The sequence below is a fragment of the Gigantopelta aegis genome, chromosome 7, assembly GCF_016097555.1.
Source record: "Gigantopelta aegis isolate Gae_Host chromosome 7, Gae_host_genome, whole genome shotgun sequence".
Lineage (NCBI taxonomy): Eukaryota > Metazoa > Mollusca > Gastropoda > Neomphalida > Peltospiridae > Gigantopelta > Gigantopelta aegis.
Window position 1 is genome coordinate 26,970,949 of NC_054705.1, and position 24,166 is coordinate 26,995,114.

The following is a 24,166-nucleotide window of genomic DNA, read 5'->3' on the forward strand; positions in this document are numbered from 1 at the left end:
TATAAAGTAAATCTTGTGATCGACCCCCTCCCCCACAGTAAGCGCATGATACAGGCGTGTACTCGCACGGCTGGAAAGGAGAGGGGTGTTTATTTAATACGTCACTATCATCTTTTGTATTGGCCAATACTGGGCGTCAAGCAGCTTCTTGTGACACTTGGTGACAGATCGAGTATTAATTACACTAACTACTGTTTTACTCCACAAGACTGGCGTAGACATGATTCTATATTGGGGGAGGGGAAAGCACATTGTTATGTGTCTACAAGCAAATAAACAACTTGACGAAGAAAAAAGAGAGGTGTGATTATAGTTAGAGGTCATTTACCACCACCACCCACCCCACCCACCTATCCCAGCATACGCCAGCGTCTCAAAGTGTAGTCATAACAGAGGAATAATTAATAGTCTCTCACTAACTTGTGACAAAGTAACGTGGCCGATCACTGCGTCGGCACTAAAATGGAATTAATATACTAACGAAAACACCTCACACGAGGCCAAGTGACAGCATATTGGACGAGTTTTCGGAATTTTGTCATTGTGATAAATCCTGGTTGCCCATGACAGCGTACATCTATCGTCCGATTTATCACGAAAATTAACTAATGGCGAAAAGGCTTATATGACAGTTATGTTAGAATTACAGTTATATGGCGTCGGAACGTCACTCGAAATGCGCAGAAGGAAAACTGCTCAAAAAGTGTGAATAGCACGTGCCATTGACAGAACACCTCTGGAATATCAAAGGAATTAGTTACCCAATCATTTCTTGAAATGTTCATCACCAGATTCCAAGTAAATGCACTTTTTCATTCGTTCATTTGGTGCACAGGAACTTTTGTTCGCCAGTATATATCATTCTTTTATATACAATAACCAAAAAACACAAAAATATGAAAATATATAATAAAAAGTTATTATTTCGGTATTCATTTTATAGATATAAATATACATAAAAATAAATAAATTATGCCTAATAACATAACGTGTTAACGAATAACCGGTACAAACAGCTGTAATGTAGGTTACATTGTCATGGTATAGAGTGAAATCGATCTACCCTGAAGCACGTACCAGGTGCGGATCAACAAATATTTCCAAGGAGTGTCTATGTGCAACTACTTAAATTGAAGCGTGAATGCACTTTAAAATACATGGGAAAGCTTTTTTGTCGTGAACAGAGCGGGTATGTGGGTGTGGGAGGGTTCGGTTTCCTGGAACACCTCGAATCTGCTCCTGCTGATGTAAATAAAACGTCTGAACTAATTCGCTGTTGAAACGTTCGTGTCAAAAGTACATTATTGCAATTTTAGTCTTTTAATTTTTAACATAACAAATTATTAATTAATTAATTCATTTATTTATTTACTTAACTACTTTCTTATTTACTTACTTTTTTTTATTATTTTTTTTTTTTTAAACTCAAAATATTAATAGAACTTCTATGACGTATACTGAAGAATAGAAAGAAAGAACTGTTTTATTTAACTGCGTTAAGTTGAAAGGGTTGTACTTAGATATATGTCCAACAGGTTCGCTTACATTAAAGTTTTAAAATACAATCGTGTATTTCTGGAAACTACCAATACAATTCCTCTCTGTACGGAGACATATTTATTTACGTACAAGTTTCGTTGGAGACAAATTTGAAGTGTTTGTATGTGATGGATGGGTACGTTTTAGGGGGTATATGCAGCCAAAGTTGGATGTTGGCATCACAATGTCACATTAGGCGGGAGGTGTCGGGATGGACGTTCAGAATTATGTAACATGAAAGGGGTTTAAATAATAGATGTTCACACTTCTCGACGTGCATTCTTGAACATTTAATATACACGTAATAAATACTTTTTATTTTAAATAATGGTGGTTTGGGCATAATTAAATGAAAAACATAATTACTTTAACAATACATAATATAATGATTTAAAAATATATTTGTAACAAAATTAATAAATAATGCGTACTATATATATATATATATATATATATATATATATATATATATATATATATATATATATGACCTTACTAAGTAATATAATAACAAACAATACACAATAGACCGGTAGGGAGGATATTAGAACGGCCGGTCTGTCTTGTTGTGACATACGTAATCGTGAAAATTCAATTGTTAGTGTTTTAGACACGAGTTACTAACATCTGAAGAGCACATTAGATAGCAATGTGTGGCTGGTTTAAACGTCATTGGTAAATAAATACTACTTTCTGAAGCTGTAGCTATGAATTCGCCCCTACCCCGACCCAATACACATTTCTGAAGCTGTAGCTATGAATTCGCCCCTACCCCGGCCCAATACACATTTCTGAAGCTGTAGTTATGAATTCGCCCCTACCCCGGCCCAATACACATTTCTGAAGCTGTAGTTATGTATTCGCCCCTACCCCAGCCCAATACACATTTCTGAAGCTGTAGTTATGAATTCGCCCCTACCCCGGCCCAATACACATTTCTGAAGCTTTCTGAAGCTGTAGTTATGAATTCGCCCCTACCCCAGCCCAATACTCATTTCTGAAGCTGTAGTTATGAATTCGCCCCTACCCCAGCCCAATACACATTTCTGAAGCTGTAGTTATGAATTCGCCCCTACCCTGGCCCAATACACATTTCTGAAGCTGTAGTTATGAATTCGCCCCTACCCCGACCCAATACTCATTTCTGCAGCTGTAGTTATGAATTCGCTCCTACCCCAGCCCAATACTCATTTCTAAAGCTGTAGTTATGAATTCGCCCCTACCACAGCCCAATACACATTTCTGAAGCTGTAGTTATGAATTCGCCCTTAACCCGGCCCAATACTCATTTCTGAAGCTGTAGCTATGAATTCGCCCCTACCCCAGCCCAATACACATTTCTGAAGCTGTACCTATGAATTCGCCCTCTTACACCAGCCCAATACTCATTTCTGAAGCTGTAGTTATGAATTCGCCCCTACCCCGGCCCAATACTCATTTCTGAAGCTGTAGTTATGAATTCGCCCCTACCCCGGCCCAATACTCATTTTTGAAGCTGTAGTTATGAATTCGCCCCTACCCCAGCCCAATACTCATTTCTGAAGCTGTAGTTATGAATTCGCCCCTACCCCAGCCCAATACTCATTTCTGAAGCTGTAGTTATGAATTCGCCCCTACCCCAGCCCAATACTCATTTCTGAAGCTGTAGTTATGAATTCGCCCCTACCACAGCCCAATACTCATTTCTGAAGCTGTAGCTATGAATTCGCCCCTACCACAGCCCAATACACATTTCTGAAGCTGTAGCTATGAATTAACCCCTACCCCGGCCCAATACACATTTCTGAAGCTGTAGTTATGAATTAGCCCCTACCCCGGCCCAATACACATTTCTGAAGCTGTAGTTATGTATTCGCCCCTACCCCAGCCCAATACACATTTCTGAAGATGTAGTTATGAATTCGCCCCTACCCCGGCCCAATACACATTTCTGAAGCTGTAGTTATGTATTCGCCCCTACCCCGGCCCAATACACATTTCTGAAGCTGTAGTTATGAATTCGCCCCTACCCCGGCCCAATACTCATTTCTGAAGCTGTAGTTATGAATTCGCCCCTACCCCAGCCCAATACACATTTCTGAAGCCCCTGTGCGTGCTGTAACCTCACCGTGGTGCAGGGGTGTAACATTCTCTTTGAGAATGGCCAATACAGCACAATTTCTGAAGTTTAGAGTAAAATTCGCCCCTACCCCGCCCAATACTCATTTCTGAAGCTGTAGTTATGAATTGTGTTTTTGCACAGTTGTTTACACTGTTTTTGTTTAAACCTTGAATTTTTATATTGATGTTGATCATCACTTTATTTATTTGCATTACCATAATTTGACACCCAATAGCCGATGTATTTTTCGTGCTGGGGTGTCGTTAAACATTCATTCATTCATTCATTCATTCATTTCTGAAGCTGTAGTTATGAATTCGCCCCTACCCCGACCCAATACTCATTTCTGAAGCTGTAGTTATGAATTCGCCCCTACCCCAGCCCAATACTCATTTCTGAAGCTGTAGTTATGAATTCGCCCTTAACCCGGCCCAATACTCATTTCTGAAGCTGTAGTTATGAATTCGCCCCTACCCCAGCCCAATACACATTTCTGAAGCTGTAGCTATGAATTCGCCCTCTACACCAGCCCAATACTCATTTCTGAAGCTGTAGTTATGAATTCGCCCCTACCCCGGCCCAATACTCATTTCTGAAGCTGTAGTTATGAATTCGCCCCTACCCCGGCCCAATACTCATTTCTGAAGCTGTAGTTATGAATTCGCCCCTACCCCAGCCCAATACTCATTTCTGAAGCTGTAGTTATGAATTCGCCCCTACCACAGCCCAATACTCATTTCTGAAGCTGTAGCTATGAATTCGCCCCTACCCCAGCCCAATACACATTTCTGAAGCTGTAGTTATGAATTCGCCCCTACCCCAGCTCAATACACATTTCTGAAGCTGTAGCTATGAATTCGCCCTCTACACCAGCCCAATACTCATTTCTGAAGCTGTAGTTATGAATTCGCCCCTACCCCGGCCCAATACTCATTTCTGAAGCTGTAGTTATGAATTCGCCCCTACCCCGGCCCAATACTCATTTCTGAAGCTGTAGCTATGAATTCGCCCTCTACACCAGCCCAATACACATTTCTGAAGCTGTAGCTATGAATTCGCCCTCTACACCAGCCCAATACTCATTTCTGAAGCTGTAGCTATGAATTCGCCCTCTACACCAGCCCAATACACATTTCTGAAGCTGTAGCTATGAATTCGCCCTCTACACCAGCCCAATACACATTTCTGAAGCTGTAGCTATGAATTCGCCCTCTACACCAGCCCAATACTCATTTCTGAAGCTGTAGTTATGAATTCGCCCCTACCCCGGCCCAATACTCATTTCTGAAGCTGTAGTTATGAAATCGCCCCTACCCCGGCCCAATACTCATTTCTGAAGCTGTAGTTATGAATTCGCCCCTACCCCAGCTCAATACTCATTTCTGAAGCTGTAGCTATGAATTCGCCCTCTACACCAGCCCAATACACATTTCTGAAGCTGTAGCTATGAATTCGCCCTCTACACCAGCCCAATACACATTTCTGAAGCTGTAGTTATGAATTCGCCCTCTACACCAGCCCAATACTCATTTCTGAAGCTGTAGCTATGAATTCGCCCTCTACACCAGCCCAATACTCATTTCTGAAGCTGTAGCTATGAATTCGCCCTCTACACCAGCCCAATACACATTTCTGAAGCTGTAGCTATGAATTCGCCCTCTACACCAGCCCAATACACATTTCTGAAGCTGTAGTTATGAATTCGCCCTCTACCCCGGCCCAATACACATTTCTGAAGCTGTAGCTATGAATTCGCCCTCTACACCAGCCCAATACTCATTTCTGAAGCTGTAGTTATGAATTCGCCCCTACCCCGGCCCAATACTCATTTCTGAAGCTGTAGTTATGAATTCGCCCCTACCCCGGCCCAATACTCATTTCTGAAAATGTAGTTATGAATTCGCCCCTACCCCGGCCCAATACTCATTTCTGAAGCTGTAGTTATGAATTCGCCCTCTACACCAGCCCAATACACATTTCTGAAGCTGTAGCTATGAATTCGCCATTACCCCGGCCCAATACTCATTTCTGAAGCTGTAGTTATGAATTCGCCCCTACCCCAGCCCAATACTCATTTCTGAAGCTGTAGTTATGAATTCGCCCCTACCCCAGCCCAATACTCATTTCTGAAGCTGTAGTTATGAATTCGCCTCTACCCCGGCCCAATACTCATTTCTGAAGCTGTAGCTATGAATTCGCCCCTACCCCAGCCCAATACACATTTCTGAAGCTGTAGCTATGAATTCGCCCTCTACACCAGCCCAATACACATTTCTGAAGCTGTAGTTATGAATTCGCCCTCTACCCCGGCCCAATACACATTTCTGAAGCTGTAGCTATGAATTCGCCCTCTACACCAGCCCAATACTCATTTCTGAAGCTGTAGTTATGAATTCGCCCCTACCCCGGCCCAATACTCATTTCTGAAGCTGTAGTTATGAATTCGCCCCTACCCCGGCCCAATACTCATTTCTGAAGCTGTAGTTATGAATTCGCCCCTACCCCGGCCCAATACTCATTTCTGAAGCTGTAGTTATGAATTCGCCCTCTACACCAGCCCAATACACATTTCTGAAGCTGTAGCTATGAATTCGCCCCTACCCCGGCCCAATACTCATTTCTGAAGCTGTAGTTATGAATTCGCCCCTACCCCGGCCCAATACACATTTCTGAAAATGTAGTTATGAATTCGCCCCTACCCCAGCCCAATACTCATTTCTGAATCTGTAGTTATGAATTCGCCCCTACCCCAGCCCAATACTCATTTCTGAAGCTGTAGTTATGAATTCGCCCCTACCCCGGCCCAATACTCATTTCTGAAGCTGTAGTTATGAATTCGCCCCTACCCCGGCCCAATACTCATTTCTGAAGCTGTAGCTATGAATTCGCCCCTACCCCAGCCCAATACACATTTCTGAAGCTGTAGTTATGTATTCGCCCCTACCCCAGCTCAGTACACATTTCTGAAGCTGTAGCTATGAATTCGCCCTCTACACCAGCCCAATACACATTTCTGAAGCTGTAGCTATGAATTCGCCCTTACCCCGGCCCAATACTCATTTCTGAAGCTGTAGTTATGAATTCGCCCCTACCCCGGCCCAATACTCATTTCTGAAGCTGTAGTTATGAATTCGCCCCTACCCCAGCCCAATACTCATTTCTGAAGCTGTAGCTATGAATTCGCCCCTACCCCGGCTCAATACTCATTTCTGAAGCTGTAGCTATGAATTCGCCCCTACCCCAGCCCAATACACATTTCTGAAGCTGTAGCTATGAATTCGCCCTCTACACCAGCCCAATACTCATTTCTGAAGCTGTAGTTATGAATTCGCCCTCTACACCAGCCCAATACACATTTCTGAAGCTGTAGCTATGAATTCGCCCTCTACACCAGCCCAATACTCATTTCTGAAGCTGTAGTTATGAATTCGCCCCTACCCCGGCCCAATACTCATTTCTGAAGCTGTAGTTATGAATTCGCCCCTACCCCAGCCCAATACTCATTTCTGAAGCTGTAGTTATGAATTCGCCCCTACCCCGGCCCAATACTCATTTCTGAAGCTGTAGTTATGAATTCGCCCTCTACACCAGCCCAATACACATTTCTGAAGCTGTAGTTATGAATTCGCCCTCTACACCAGCCCAATACTCATTTCTGAAGCTGTAGCTATGAATTCGCCCCTACCCCAGCCCAATACTCATTTCTGAAGCTGTAGTTATGAATTCGCCCCTACCCCAGCCCAATACTCATTTCTGAAGCTGTAGTTATGAATTCGCCCCTACACCAGCCCAATACTCATTTCTGAAGCTGTAGTTATGAATTCGCCCCTACACCAGCCCAATACTCATTTCTGAAGCTGTAGTTATGAATTCGCCCCTACCCCAGCCCAATACTCATTTCTGAAGCTGTAGTTATGAATTCGCCCCTACCCCGGCCCAATACTCATTTCTGAAGCTGTAGCTATGAATTCGCCCCTACCCCAGCCCAATACTCATTTCTGAAGCTGTAGTTATGAATTCGCCCCTACCCCAGCTCAATACTCATTTCTGAAGCTGTAGCTATGAATTCGCCCTCTACACCAGCCCAATACACATTTCTGAAGCTGTAGCTATGAATTCGCCCTCTACACCAGCCCAATACTCATTTCTGAAGCTGTAGCTATGAATTCGCCCCTACCCCAGCTCAATACTCATTTCTGAAGCTGTAGCTATGAATTCGCCCTCTACACCAGCCCAATACACATTTCTGAAGCTGTAGCTATGAATTCGCCCTCTACACCAGCCCAATACTCATTTCTGAAGCTGTAGCTATGAATTCGCCCTCTACACCAGCCCAATACACATTTCTGAAGCTGTAGCTATGAATTCGCCCTCTACACCAGCCCAATACACATTTCTGAAGCTGTAGCTATGAATTCGCCCTCTACACCAGCCCAATACACATTTCTGAAGCTGTAGCTATGAATTCGCCCTCTACACCAGCCCAATACTCATTTCTGAAGCTGTAGTTATGAATTCGCCCCTACCCCGGCCCAATACTCATTTCTGAAGCTGTAGTTATGAATTCGCCCCTACCCCACCTCAATACTCATTTCTGAAGCTGTAGTTATGAATTCGCCCCTACCCCGGCCCAATACTCATTTCTGAAGCTGTAGCTATGAATTCGCCCCTACCCCGGCCCAATACTCATTTCTGAAGCTGTAGCTATGAATTCGCCCTTAACCCGGCCTTTAGGATCTACGAGCCAGAAGACAATTTCACAAAACATCGTAATTGTACTTAACGGTTATATTAGCCGTTTAACACCTGTGGTATGTTTTTATAGTTTGGTATCTATTTTACATCAAATATTAAAGTATTACGAAAGACCGATCACAGTAAAGACGAAAGAACCACACAATTGCTATGTATTTCGAAATGGATTATTTGTACTGGTTGTACTTACAACATACTTTTTTAGTCGGAGATTTACGTTTAACTGCAAAACACTTGGCCTATAGCGTTTTATGAAACTGATCCCAGATCGACAAACAATAATAAGAAACATCTGAATAAACTTGCCCGCTAAAGGAACATTGTTGTGGCGTGCTCAAAACATTGATAAGGAGTGTCCTTGATACACAAAATATCAAACTAAAATACACAGTGAAATGTTAATGATTCTGAGTTGTAGTTTTCAAATCCGAACTCGCTTGACGTCACGCAATCTGCCTGTCCTTAGAGATGACTATATATAGACTGGTACCATTTATATCCCATCTGCTGGGTTAGGCAGCGCATTCTTTGCCGGTGGCGGGTGTGGATTGTAGTAATAATCATTTGGGTACCCTGAAATATAGAAACGTGTTCAAACTGAATGTATGAGGTATTTAGTATCTAAAGCCACTAATTTCGTTTAGACCGATTTACTAATTATTGTGTTTGATTTATTTATGGAAACGTGAAGGAATGTTTGTTTTAGGTGTTACTCAAATTGCTCCACATTTAAAATCTCGCATATTAAACACATTTCCCCATAGAGTACATACATTTGATGTACAAGTCCAGTGACAGCAACCACTGAGTCAGTCGAGGATCACGACTTACTGCGCCTCAGGCGTAAACTCGACCACCCCACCCCAAGTGCAGTGCTGGAGTGGCAGTATGAGCTTTATGCTAATTAAAGCGACTATCCTGAATCTGCTGTCATTGCAAGCTATTTCCGACTAAAAGAGTGCTTTTAGCTTATTAAGGAAGGAAGGAAATGTTTTATTTAACGACGCACATTTTGTTTACGGTTATATGGCGTCGGACATATGGTTACGGTTCAGTAATAGCGTAGACTCGATGCGTGCAATGCGTGCGATGTGTGCGTCTGCAAAACGCATGCCGCCAGCAGCAATAAAATAATCGTATTTAGTTTACATAGTTTAATGAGGTGAGACTTTAATAAACTATCTGTCTGTCTGTCTGTCTGCACAAAAAGCAAACCGCAGACACATTGGACGCAACAGTAGGACCGCACACACCCTCAGCACTCAGTAGAGAAATATAGGTAAATTTAATCATAAAAATAATGTTAGTCGTAAACATTTTACAATGGTAGCAAACTCGGGACTTTCCCTTTAAATGTACTTACTCTCACGCCAGAAGATGTCGTTGGTTTGGCCTCCTCCTTGGCCTGCATGGGGTCCCTGGCCTGCATGGGGGCCCTGTCCACTCTGGCCGCCCTTATAAGGCTGTCTATAAATAAAGAAAGTGTGCCCTTTGTGGTATGTTGCAAGTACACATGCAATGAACTGAACAGCCTTTTGTCCGAAACCCGCCACCCCACCCATCCCCGACATACACAATTGTAACACGAACAAAGCTATACTAAACGAAACGTAAATCTAGTTTACAGTTTGTTTGTTTTGTTTAACGACACCACTAGAGCACATTGATTTATTAATCATCGGCTATTGGATTTCAGTGATAGAGTTCGGTTTTAGGAGCAGTACTTAAGCAAGGTTTATGTTGTTGTTCACAAAATCACCAAAAGTTGAAACAGATATATATCATTACGAGTTCATAAAAAGCTAGTGTGTTCATTGCAACATTAAACATGGATTTGGCTACTGAATTGTTGATCAAATTGGTCAAATTACCAATAACTACTTAAACGTGCTTAAACCGTCGTCTATGAGTGAATCCTTAGAGCTTAGCATTGACTCGTTTTCTCTCGCTTGAGACACATCTTTGATATAAAAGTTTATTTAAAGTTTGTTTCCTATAACGACACCACTAGATCACATTAATTTATTAATCATCATTGGATGTAAAACATTTGGTAATTTTGATATATAGTCTTTTAGAGGAAACCTGCTACATTTTTCCATTAGTAGCAAGGGATCTTTTATATGTACCATCCCACATACAGGACAACACATACCACGGCTTTTGATGTAACATTTGTGGTGCACTGGGTGGGACGAGAACTAGTTCAATAATAGTATGCCCACAGACTGGGATTAACAGGTCTGACATATGCTCAGAGCCAGCTGTCTTGGTCCGACGAGATGTTGTCACGTTCATCATCATGTTTAATACTTACAGTGCGTTCGTTTCGTTAGCTTTAGGATGGATATCTCGAGGAGTCACGACAGTTCGACCTTGGCGGGGTGTAACGGGAATCCTATAAATAAACCAGATGTCACGTGATTGTAAATGTAAAAATATCAAAATAAATTAAAACAATATTCAGCAACAACGTCAAGAACTACCACCTCATTGGGCAAGACCAGGCGCCACCTTTATCACCAGCACTAAAAGCCCCCCCCCCCCCCCCCACCACCACCACCACCATAACAAGCACCAGCATCTACAGCACCACAACTACCACTCCACTACCAACCACTTGCAACTTCTCCACCATCTCGAGTAGCAGAGGCAACATTTACAACCATCAACTTCAACCACATTGACCACCACTACTATGACGCCCCAACACCATTACCATTGACCAACACCAACTATCACAAGTATCAGTCCTACAAACAACCCAACCACATTCAGTGCTAGGGGACAACATTTACCACAATCAGCATGGACCACGTTTACCACAACTATCACCACGGAGAGGCCCCCAACACCATTATCTCCACCGTCAGTCATAGTCACACAATCAACACTGCCACTAACGAATTCCCCAAAGAAAACAAAGTAAACAATATATTGCCTCTCAACACAGAGGCGACTCATGGACGTGTTTGAAACTCTCCGGCTTACTTGTTCACTCTCTTGCTGCTGTTTCTGCACCAGCTGTCCGGGATGTTGCACGTGTTCCAAATCGACCCACCGCTCTGAAAGAATGGGATGCAGAATTTTGATATCATATAGGCAAATATGCCAAGACCGATAACTCCAGCGAGAGCGGCCACGACTATCCAGGCGACGTTGTCTTTGCTGCTGAAGACGTCGCCAGATGGCGGGCCGGTGGGCAGGACACCGATACCGTACACCGGCGTCGTGGTCGGCACTGTGGCCACAGTGGGCACTGTCACCGTCGTGGTAGTCGGTACTGTGGGCGTTGTGGGGCAGGCCGTGCCAGTGACAGTCACTGTTGTTGAGGTGACGCATCTGTAACAGGTAAAGACGACGTGTTCTAGATAAATGTTAAGCTGTACCCTAACCGGACGCGAGCGATGTGAGCGATTATTTTAGAAATCATTGATTTCAATTGCCGTATCCTGACCGAACGCGTGCGGCGTGACATAATTATCTGTCACTCCGTACGCGTGCGGTTAGGATACGGCGATTGAAGTTAATGATTTCTAACATAATCGCTCGCGTCGCACGCGTGCGGTTAGGACGAGTCAATTGAAATAAATGATTTCTAAAATAATTGCTCCCATCGCTTGCGTCACTCGCGTCCGGTTAGGATACATCTTAAGGTAAATACGTAATTGCATTAAAAAAGCACACGCAGATAAATAGAAATAGAGAGAAAATGATAGACAGATATACAGACAGTCAGACAGACAGACAAAGAGAGAGAGAGAGAGAGAGAGAGAGAGAGAGACAGAGACAGAAAGATGTGATATCGTAATAATATTATTCTGTAACAACATATTAAATGTTCAGAATATAAGCATGAGTTTCTTTCTAGTTTTACAATTATACACTCATGACCAGCTTAAAGTCGAACACCTTTGAAACCTTAATTGAATATAATTCTTATTCTCATCATTATTATTATTATCACCGCCGCCGTCGTCATCATCGTCATCATCATCATCATCGTAATCATCATCATTATTACCATCACCATCATTGCTTTAAAATGCACTAATGTTGTATTAATCAGCATCATAATCGTCACTTCCACCATCACGAACATTATCATCATCACTACCATCATCAATGTTATATTAATCACCATCACGACAACAGCAGGTGCGTGTGCATGGATGTATGCAGGAGAGGGGACGGGCGAAGTTTCGGGAGGGGGGGGGGGGGGGATCAAGTCATGCTCCCTCGGAATATATATTGAAAACAAAGAAAGAAGACAATTTTCTCTAAACAGAGAGGTTCGATCAGCCCACCCCCTGCACACGCACCTGCACAGCAGTACTGTACCTCAGATTTCCTGGGAACAGCCCCTTGTCGGTACAGCCTACAGATATAACAGACTGAGTGCCCGCTGGGATGACTGCCGACAAAACGATGCTGCCGTCGGCGTGGCTCGTCAGCTGCCCGTTCGTCGAGGAGTCGTACTCGATGATGTTGTTGTAGTTGAAAGCGGAGTCAGCGTCTGTCGCCAGGATGTTACCCACGGTGCTGCCCACACTGGTGGCGCAGTCGGTGATGGAGAAAGCGTACGAGCCCTGCATGATGGGCGCGTTGTCGTTCACGTCAACGATGGTGATCGTCACAGTCGTATTGTCGACGGCGTTACCTTTCTTGTCTTTCACCTGTTGATGTATATATATAATATAGTTTACTGCGTACATTGAGTTACTAGTCGTGTCCTTCACCTTGTGATGTATATATAATATAGTTTACAACGTACATTGAGTTACTAGTCATGTCCTTCACCTTGTGATGTATATATAATATAGTTTACTGCGTACATTGAGTTACTAGTCGTGTCCTTCACCTTGTGATGTATATATAATATAGTTTACTGCGTACATTGAGTTACTAGTCGTGTCCTTCACCTTGTGATGTATATATAATATAGTTTACAACGTACATTGAGTTACTAGTCATGTCCTTCACCTTGTGATGTATATATATAATATAGTTTACTGCGTACATTGAGATACTTGTCATATCCTTCACCGTGTGATGTATATATAATATAGTTTACAGTGTACACTGAGTTACTAGTCATATCCTTCACCTGTTGATTTATATAAAATATAGTTTACAGTGTACATTGAGTTACTAGTCATGTCCTTCACCTGTTGATGTATATATAATATAGTTTACAGTGTACACTAAGTTACTAGTCATATCCTTCACCTTGTGGTGTATATATAATATAGTTTATAGTGTACACTGAGTTACTAGTCATATCCTTCACCTTGTGTTGTATATATAATATAGTTTACAGTGTACATTGAGTTACTAGTCATATCCTTCACCTTGTGGTGTATATATAATATAGTTTATAGTGTACACTGAGTTACTAGTCATATCCTTCACCTTGTGTTGTATATATAATATAGTTTACAGTGTACATTGAGTTACTAGTCGTGTCCTTCACCTGTTGATGTATATATAATATAGTTTACAGTGTACATTGAGATACTAGTCATATCCTTCACCGTGTGATGTATATATAATATAGTTTACAGTGTACACTGAGTTACTAGTCATATCCTTCACCGTGTGATGTATATAAAATATTGTTTACAGTGTACACTGAGTTACTAGTCATGTCCTTCACCTTGTGATACTGCGTACATTGAGATACTAGTCATATCCTTCACCGTGTGATGTATATATAATATAGTTTACAGTGTACACTGAGTTACTAGTCATATCCTTCACCTGTTGATTTATATAAAATATAGTTTACAGTGTACATTGAGTTACTAGTCATGTCCTTCACCTGTTGATGTATATATAATATAGTTTACAGTGTACACTAAGTTACTAGTCATATCCTTCACCTTGTGGTGTATATATAATATAGTTTATAGTGTACACTGAGTTACTAGTCATATCCTTCACCTTGTGATGTTTACAGTGTACATAGTTACTAGTCATATCCTTCACCTTGTGGTGTATATATAATATAGTTTATAGTGTACACTGAGTTACTAGTCATATCCTTCACCTTGTGTTGTATATATAATATAGTTTACAGTGTACATTGAGTTACTAGTCGTGTCCTTCACCTCATTGAGATACTAGTCATATCCTTCACCGTGTGATGTATATATAATATAGTTTACAGTGTACACTGAGTTACTAGTCATATCCTTCACCGTGTGATGTATATAAAATATTGTTTACAGTGTACACTGATGTCCTACCTAGTATATATAATATAGTTTACATGTACATCCATTCACCTGTTGATGTATATAAATAAACAGTATAGTTTACAGTGTACATTGACTAGTCATATCCTACCTTGTCATGAGTCTAGTCATTCCTTCACCTGTTGATGTATATATAATATAGTTTACAGTGTACATTGAGTTACTAGTCATATCCTTCACCTTGTGATGTATATATAATATAGTTTACAGTGTACATTGAGTTACTAGTCATGTCCTTCACCTGTTGATGTATATAAAATATAGTTTACAGTGTACACTGAATTACTAGTCGTGTCCTTCACCTTGTGATGTATATATAATATAGTTTACAGCATATACTAAGTTACTAGTCATATCCTTCACCTTGTGGTGTATATATAATATAGTTTATAGTGTACACTGAGTTACTAGTCATATCCTTCACCTTGTGTTGTATATATAATATAGTTTATAGTGTACATTGAGTTACTAGTCATATCCTTCACCTTGTGATGTATATATATAATATAGTTTACAGTGTACATTGAGTTACTAGTCATATCCTTCACCTTGTGTTGTATATATATAATATAGTTTACAGTGTACATTGAGTTACTAGTCGTGTCCTTCACCTGTTGATGTATATATAATATAGTTTACAGCGTACATTGAGATACTAGTCATATCCTTCACCGTGTGATGTATATATAATATAGTTTACAGTGTACACTGAGTTACTAGTCATATCCTTCGCCGTGTGATGTATATAAAATATTGTTTACAGTGTACACTGAGTTACTAGTCATGTCCTTCACCTTGTGATGTATATATAATATAGTTTACAGTGTACACTGAGTTACTAGTCATGTCCTTCACCTTGTGATGTATATATAATATAGTTTACAACGTACATTGAGTTACTAGTCATATCCTTCACCTTGTGTTGTATATATAATATAGTTTACAGTGTACATTGAGTTACTAGTCGTGTCCTTCACCTGTTGATGTATATATAATATAGTTTACAGTGTACATTGAGATACTAGTCATATCCTTCACCGTGTGATGTATATATAATATAGTTTACAGTGTACACTGAGTTACTAGTCATGTCCTTCACCTTGTGATGTATATATAATATAGTTTACAGTGTACACTGAGTTACTAGTCATGTCCTTCACCTTGTGATGTATATATAATATAGTTTACAACGTACATTGAGTTACTAGTCATATCCTTCACCTTGTGTTGTATATATAATATAGTTTACAGTGTACATTGAGTTACTAGTCGTGTCCTTCACCTGTTGATGTATATATAATATAGTTTACAGTGTACATTGAGATACTAGTCATATCCTTCACCGTGTGATGTATATATAATATAGTTTACAGTGTACACTGAGTTACTAGTCATATCCTTCACCGTGTGATGTATATAAAATATAGTTTACAGTGTACACTGAGTTACTAGTCATATCCTTCACCGTGTGATGTATATAAAATATAGTTTACAGTGTACATTGAGTTACTAGTCATATCCTTCACCGTGTGATGTATATAAAATATAGTTTACAGTGTACATTGAGTTACTAGTCGTGTCCTTCACCTTGTGGTGTATATATAATATAGTTTACAGTGTACATTGAGTTACTAGTCATATCCTTCACCTTGTGTTGTATATATAATATAGTTTACAGTGTACATTGAGTTACTAGTCGTGTCCTTCACCTGTTGATGTATATATAATATAGTTTACAGTGTACATTGAGATACTAATCATATCCTTCACCGTGTGATGTATATATAATATAGTTTACAGTGTACACTGAGTTACTAGTCATATCCTTCACCATGTGATGTATATAAAATATTGTTTACAGTGTACACTGAGTTACTAGTCATGTCCTGCACCTGTTGATGTATATAAAATATAGTTTACAGTGTACACTGAGTTACTAGTCGTGTCCTTCACCTTGTGATGTATATATAATATAGTTTACAGCGTACATTAAGTTACTAGTCGTGTCCTTCACCTTGTGATGTATATATAATATAGTTTACAGCGTTCATTGAGTTACTAGTCGTGTCCTTCACCTTGTGATGTATATATAATATAGTTTACAGCGTACATTGAGTTACTAGTCGTGTCCTTCACCTTGTGATGTATATATAATATAGTTTACAGCGTACATTGAGTTACTAGTCGTGTCCTTCACCTTGTGATGTATATATAATATAGTTTACAGCGTACATTGAGTTACTAGTCATGTCCTTCACCTTGTGGTGTATATATAATGTAGTTTACAGTGTACATTGAGTTACTAGTCATATCCTTCATCGGTTGATGTATATATAATATAGTTTACAGTGTACATTGAGTTACTAGTCATGTCCTTCATCTGTTCATGTATATATAATATAATTTACAGTGTACATTGAGTTACTAGTCATGTCTTCACCTATTGATGTATATATAATATAGTTTACACTAAGTTACTAGTTTACACTAAGTTACTAGTCGTGTCCTTCACATGTTGATATATATATATAATATAGTTTACAGTGTACACTAAGTTACTAGTCATATCCTTCACCTTGTGGTGTATATATAATATAGTTTATAGTGTACACTGAGTTACTAGTCATATCCTTCACCTGGTGATATATATATATAATATAGTTTACAGTGTACATAATGAACGAGACTTCACAATGTTTACCTGTACTAACAGTGTCGCCGTGGTAGGGTTTACGGCCCCGTCGACGTCGTATGTGGCCGATGCCGTGATGATGCCGGTGGTGGGGTGAATGGAGAACAGACCCAGCGCGTTGCCCTGGATGATGGAGAACGAGTAGCTGTCGGCGAAGTCCTCATCAAACACCGAAAATGCACAGTCAACGTAAACCTGCAAAGTGATAGTCATGTGAAAACAACAACTGCAGCAGCAGCAGCACTAACAACAATATAATCATCGTCGTCACCATCATCATTATCGTCGTCGTCATCATCATCGTCAGTATCATCATCATCATTGTCTTTATTATCATCACCTTCATCATGATCATCGTCATCATTATTATCATCATCAAGAAAATACGTTTCTGCTTGCAGGGTTAGGGGCATTCCCCCAACCATACGTCCTTTTACGACTAATAGACAGTGTGAGTGCCCCCCCCCCCCCACCCCCCACCCCCACCCCCCACCGAAAATCCTGCTACGCCAATGTCTCTATATATTTATTAAAGCTCACATTTTGAGTAACCATAGTTGAACCACTTAGAATAAGACCAAAGACTTTACTTTCTTACCTTCGTCAGCCATATCCTTGATACAAAAACAATAACAACAAGAAGCAAAACCGACAACTAATGTTTGAATGTTACACCTTTGGGAGTGGGGGCGGGACGTAGCCCAGTGGTAAAGTGCTCGCTTAATGCACAGTCGGTCTGGTATCGATCCCCGTCGGTGGGCCCATTGGGGTATATCTCGCTCCAGCCAGTGCACCACGACTGATGGTATGTATTATCCTGTTTGTGGATGGTGCATATACAAGATCCCTTGCTGCTAATCGAAAAGAGTAGCCCATGAAGTGGCGACAGCGGATGCCCACTGTCAATATCTGTGTGATCCTTAACCATATGTCCGACGCCATATAACCGTAAATAAAATGTAATGAGTGCGTCGTTAAATAAAATATTTCCTTCCTTCCTTCCATTCCACTGCGCTCTGTCTTATGCTATCCAATCTGTGGGATGGTGCATGTAAACGACCCCTTGTTACTAATGAGGGAATGTAGTGGGTTTCCCTCAGAATTACCAAATGTTTGACATCCAATGGCCGATGATTAATAAATCGGTGTGCAATGTGGAGTCGATAAACAAAAGAAACTTTGATGTACCAGTCAGGAAGAAATAAAAAATAAAATCCCACTCGAGTGCTTAAAGGGCTGTGAGTACTTCACAACGACTTGAGCTATTTAAAATGTAAACCAATGCTAGTCCCAGACTACCAACTGTCACGACGGAGTTGGCCAAATCGCCAATCTCGCAACTGTCCAGTTGCTAGTTTAAGCACTCTTACAACTAGATTCTCGTCGTATACAACTCTTACGACCGATTACTTGTTAATCTGAGCGCACCAGTCGTATGTCGGGAGTTGTGGAAATTACCATGCAATCGACGAGTTGGCCAACGTCGTTGTAACAGTTGACAGTCTGAGCCTATAATAACTTACTCATGAGCTTTGTGGGGGCTGGGTATTCAAAACAGTGCCTCTGGCCCCCTCCCCCGTGTGGCCAATTCTTGGACAGCCCTGAGCAACACTTACGAATGATTCATTAACAGTTTTGAAGCAAGTGTCTGGAGTCAGTATCGGAGGGTCGTTGGCATCAGTGACGCGCAGGTACAGATAGTGCTCAATGGCTGCGCAGAAGGTTTCGATTGGCTTGATGGTGATGTTGATGTTCTGATAGCTGCCCTCATAGTTCAGCTTGTTCATCAGGCGCAGGAAATTCTGTGGTGCTAAAAGTAATACAGTATTGTCTAAAAGTAATACAGTATTGTTTAAAAGTAATACAGTATTGTTTAAAAGTAATATAGTATATATTTTATTGTCGGGCACACATAATGGAACAGAATGACTGGGTGACGTCATCTCAACACATTCGTTAAGCTTTGATATACCAGCCGTAGTGCACTGGTTATAAGGGGGGAAACCGCAACTGATCACGGAGAACGATCCGTCCTTCGACCCACTACCCCAAAAGTGAGCAGTCTAGCATTGAGCTACTCCAGCATGGAGACACACCCCGTTTTAAACATCACAGTAGATAGATGAGACTGAAAACTATTTAAAGCTGCTGTCTCGAGTATAGGTTTTATATGATTATTATTATTTCACCACCATAGACCATCAACATTAATTTTCTTACTGTTTAACGTCATTTACGGAAATTTTGTTCGGCTAAACTCGCTATCGACGTTACACCAAAAACATTTAATTTAAAACCGAGAGGCGGGCTACAATTTAAAACATTTTTTTCGTGTTTTTGTTTTCTTTGGGGTGGAAGGTGTTTGTTTATTTAGCTGTTGTTATTTATAATGTAAATTATGTTTACTACAGACAAAAGTATCTTACGCTGTACAGGTGGCCAGTTCGTACGGGATGGTGTTGAGAAGAAATTTGTTTTGTTTAACGACACCACTAGAGGACATTGATTTATTAATCATCGGCTACTGGGTGTCAAACATTTGGTAATTTTGACATATAATGTCAGAGAGGAAACCCGCTTAATTATTTTCCATTAGTAAAAGGATCTTTTATATGCACCATCCCACAGACAGGAGAGCACATACCACGGCCTTTGGCTGGAACGAGAAATAGCCATATGGGTTCACCGACGGGAATCGATCCCAAACCGACCGCGCATCAAGTGAACGCTTTACCACTGGGCTACACTCCGCCCCTGTGTTTGTGTTGAGAGTGTTGTGTATAATTAATACTGTATTGTTTACTACAGATAGAAGTCTCTTACGCTGTACATCAAACAGGTGGCCAGTTCGTACGGGATGGTGTTGAGAGTGTTGTGTATAATTAATACTGTATTGTTTACTACAGATAGAAGTCTCTTACGCTGTACATCAAACAGGTAGCCAGTCGTACGGGATGGTGTTGAGAGTGTTGTGTATAATTAATACTGTATTGTTTACTACAGATAGAAGTCTCTTACGCTGTACATCAAACAGGTAGCCAGTCGTACGGGATGGTGTTGAGAGTGTTGTGTATAATTAATACTGTATTGTTTACTACAGATAGAAGTCTCTTACGCTGTACATCAAACAGGTAGCCAGTCGTACGGGATGGTGTTGAGAGTGTTGTGTATAATTAATACTGTATTGTTTACTACAGATAGACGTCTCTTACGCTGTACATCAAACAGGTAGCCAGTCGTACGGGATGGTGTTGAGAGTGTTGTGTATAATTAATACTGTATTGTTTACTACAGATAGAAGTCTCTTACGCTGTACATCAAACAGGTAGCCAGTCGTACGGGATGGTGTTGAGAGTGTTGTGTATAATTAATACTGTATTGTTTACTACAGATAGAAGTCTCTTACGCTGTACATCAAACAGGTAGCCAGTCGTACGGGATGGTGTTGAGAGTGTTGTGTATAATTAATACTGTATTGTTTACTACTGATAGAAGTCTCTTACGGTGTACATCAAACAGGTAGCCAGTCGTACGGGATGGTGTTGAGAGTGTTGTGTATAATTAATACTGTATTGTTTACTAGAGATAGAAGTCTCTTACGCTGTACATCAAACAGGTAGCCAGTCGTACGGGATGGTGTTGAGAGTGTTGTGTATAATTAATACTGTATTGTTTACTAGAGATAGAAGTCTCTTACGGTGTACATCAAACAGGTAGCCAGTCGTACGGGATGGTGTTGAGAGTGTTGTGTATAATTAATACTGTATTGTTTACTAGAGATAGAAGTCTCTTACGCTGTACATCAAACAGGTAGCCAGTCGTACGGGATGGTGTTGAGAGTGTTGTGTATAATTAATACTGTATTATTTTATACAGCAGTGTGTCCACAGACTTGAAATGAAAATAAAGGAGATAAAGCCATAGGCTTTATTTGCGGCCGCAACGTGACCATGTGTGTGTGTGTATGTGTGTGTGTGGGGGGGGGGGGGATGAGTTCGAGAAGAGAGGATATTTCAATGAATGGCCTCCTCCTTTACCCTCATAGCCATCCATCCTCACCTACATGTACTTCATTAACACCTATATGATATACAGTGCATTATATTATTACCTTTTATCAAAGAACCAGACATTGTATCAATGCTCTGATCTCATTGGATACTGGCCCCCCTACGTGTAACAATCCTGCACAAGGCTAAAGATATAGCTGGTATAGGCAAGAACGCTAATCTTGAAGGTTGTTATCATTATTCAGCCCTGCCTACCCTTTTTTAAAACCCAAGGACTGGTGAAGACCTATCTTGTTACACCATAGATGGAGAGCTATACACTTATAATATAGACATGAATGGAAAAATAGACAATACACCCTTATAAACCAGTGTTTTATTGCAGAAGGAGCTCAATTTGAAAGTATAAACGTCACTTGAATACAATTACACACTCAATTGTGAGGAAATAAGCCAATAAAAATGCAGACAATCTCCTTTTTTCCAAAAAGGAGATTTGTTGAAAAAAGGAGGAAATAAAGGAGATCTAGCAGAATCATGAAATAAAGGAGATTCTTTGAAATAAAGGAGACGTGGACACACTGTACAGACAGAAGTCGCTTACGCTGTACATCAAACAGGTAGAGGGCGCCGGTCGGCTCGGTAGCCAGTTCGTACGTGATGGTGTTGAGAGTGTTGGGGAAAAACTGAAACCACTGCAGATTTGGAAAGGCCTCGTCTTCCGGCCGACTTATTTCCTTGTTCACGTTGCTAATGGTCACTGGTTTGTAGTAGTCTGAAATAATACATGTATAAAGAATAACTGGTAAGTGTTTTAAGATATCGGCTGTATTCAGCGAAAGTTAGAACAGCGAATGGCTCGAGTTTCTGCCGAACCGAATTAAGCATTTTAACCTGAGCAAGATCAAGCCAATAACTTAAAAGACAGTAATCAGCGGCCTAATTCACAAAGATCTCTTCGGCTCTGCTAGACAACAAAGCATCCTCTTTGTAAGTCTTTTAACACTGCACTGCGAGATCGCAAAGATGCGAGAATTTAGTGAATTAGGCCCCAGTTATTTTAGTTAACCTGTAATCCACATAAAACGAATACCTATGAGTGATAAAACGAGTAAAGAATGAAATGAACGTTTTATTTCACAACTTTACCGTTTTCCAGAGCCGTTTATCCACTCGTGTTGAATTCCTTGTCACATACAATATCTATACACCAAAACAAAATTGTTCTTAAACAACAATAGTTTATTTTTTATTTTTAAATTATAAAAGTGTATAAAAAACGTTTATTAAAATAAAAAACACAATCAACTGGTAATAAAATAATAAGTAACTCCGTCCCAAAAAGCCATATTTGTGGTCACCGACCGAAAATATAGAACTGTATCTAGTCATCATATCTTGACAATACATCTAGTGACTGCAAACAGCAAAACAACAACACCATCAACAATACTATTACTAATAATTTCTATCATAATCATCAACATCGTCGTCGTCATCATGACCATCATCATGACCATAATGCTTGTTATCATCACCATTATAGCCAACATACATCAGTTACTTTTGATAACTTCGTAAGTACTTAACTTAAGTACTTCGAAAAAAATAGCATGTACATGTACGTAATTAAAGTTGCTCTTTTACTGTAAACTCTTATATGATATATGCCCTATCTCTCTCTCTCTCTCTCTCTCTCTCTCTCTCTCTCTCTCTCTCTCTCTCTCTCTCTCTCTCTCTCTCTCTATATATATATATATATATATATATTTGTCTATATCTCTGTCTATCCCTATCGCTTTCTGTCTGCCTGTTTGTCTGTACCCCTCTCTCTCTCTCTCTCTCTCTCTCTCTCTCTCTCTCTCTCTCTCTCTCTCTCTCTATATATATATATATTTGTCTATATCTCTGTCTATCCCTATCGCTCTCTGTCTGCACCCCCCCCCCCCTCTCTTTCTCTTGATCGAATTATAACAAGCTCTGTTATGTTATGTCAGACACATTCCTGGAATGAATGAATGAATGAATGTTTAACGACACCCCAGCACGAAAAATACATCGGCTATTGGGTGTCAAACTATGGTAATGCAAATAAATAAAGTGATGATCAACATCAATATAAAAATTCAAGGTTTAAACAAAAACAGTGTAAAGAACTGTGCAAAAACACAAATACAAATATCACAGAATTTTACGCTAAACTTCAATTTGTGCTGTATTTACCATTCTCAAAGAGAATGTTACACCCCTGCACCACGGTGAGGTTACAGCACGTGCAGGGGACACATTCCTGGAGTTTTGTCCGGTAATATTTGTTGAAATAATAAATCGAACAATTACATTTAGGGTTTCTCTGTAAAAGCTTATTATAGGCTTATGGGTCATAATGATAATGGTAATAGAAAAAAGTTACATAAACACAAAGATACATATTTGCAGTCCATTTTATATATAATAGTTGTCACTAAAGGTCAATGTACATATATTAATATACACTATTTTTGTAAAAGTGGTGGTTAGGTGATGAAAATGGCACGAACAGCGTATTAGTTACGTACCAGTGTAAGTGCACGTGATCTCGGCGGGTCCAACTCGTCTCTTGATGTTGAGAAGGTCGTCAGTGATATACACGTGGAAGATCACCTGAGGCCAACACTCGCTCGATAGGTCAACCTTCGCTCGGATAATTCCGTCAGCTGTTTACGGAAATAAATAATATGTCAAGCTGATTTACTATAATTATAGTAAAAATAACCATTATATTATAATTTTAATAAAATTATCCCCCGCCATAAATTTCAATATTTTTAGT

The 24,166-nt window shown here is 40.2% G+C and overlaps 1 protein-coding gene across 1 annotated transcript in view; it reads right to left on the reverse strand.

The window, feature by feature from the left end:
• Positions 1–8,530: 8,530 nt before the first annotated feature.
• Positions 8,531–24,166, reverse strand: part of LOC121378004 — a 40,142-nt gene continuing 24,506 nt past the window's right edge. Inside the window, exons 7-15 of the mRNA XM_041506100.1 lie at positions 23,913–24,050; positions 21,959–22,129; positions 18,961–19,154; positions 17,354–17,539; positions 12,737–13,071; positions 11,387–11,737; positions 10,713–10,793; positions 9,759–9,862; positions 8,531–8,968 (exon numbers count right to left, since the gene is read on the reverse strand). Of these exons, the coding sequence (XP_041362034.1) occupies positions 8,889–8,968; positions 9,759–9,862; positions 10,713–10,793; positions 11,387–11,737; positions 12,737–13,071; positions 17,354–17,539; positions 18,961–19,154; positions 21,959–22,129; positions 23,913–24,050 (1,640 nt within the window). The 3' untranslated portion in view covers positions 8,531–8,888. The remainder of the gene's footprint in view (positions 8,969–9,758; positions 9,863–10,712; positions 10,794–11,386; positions 11,738–12,736; positions 13,072–17,353; positions 17,540–18,960; positions 19,155–21,958; positions 22,130–23,912; positions 24,051–24,166) is intronic.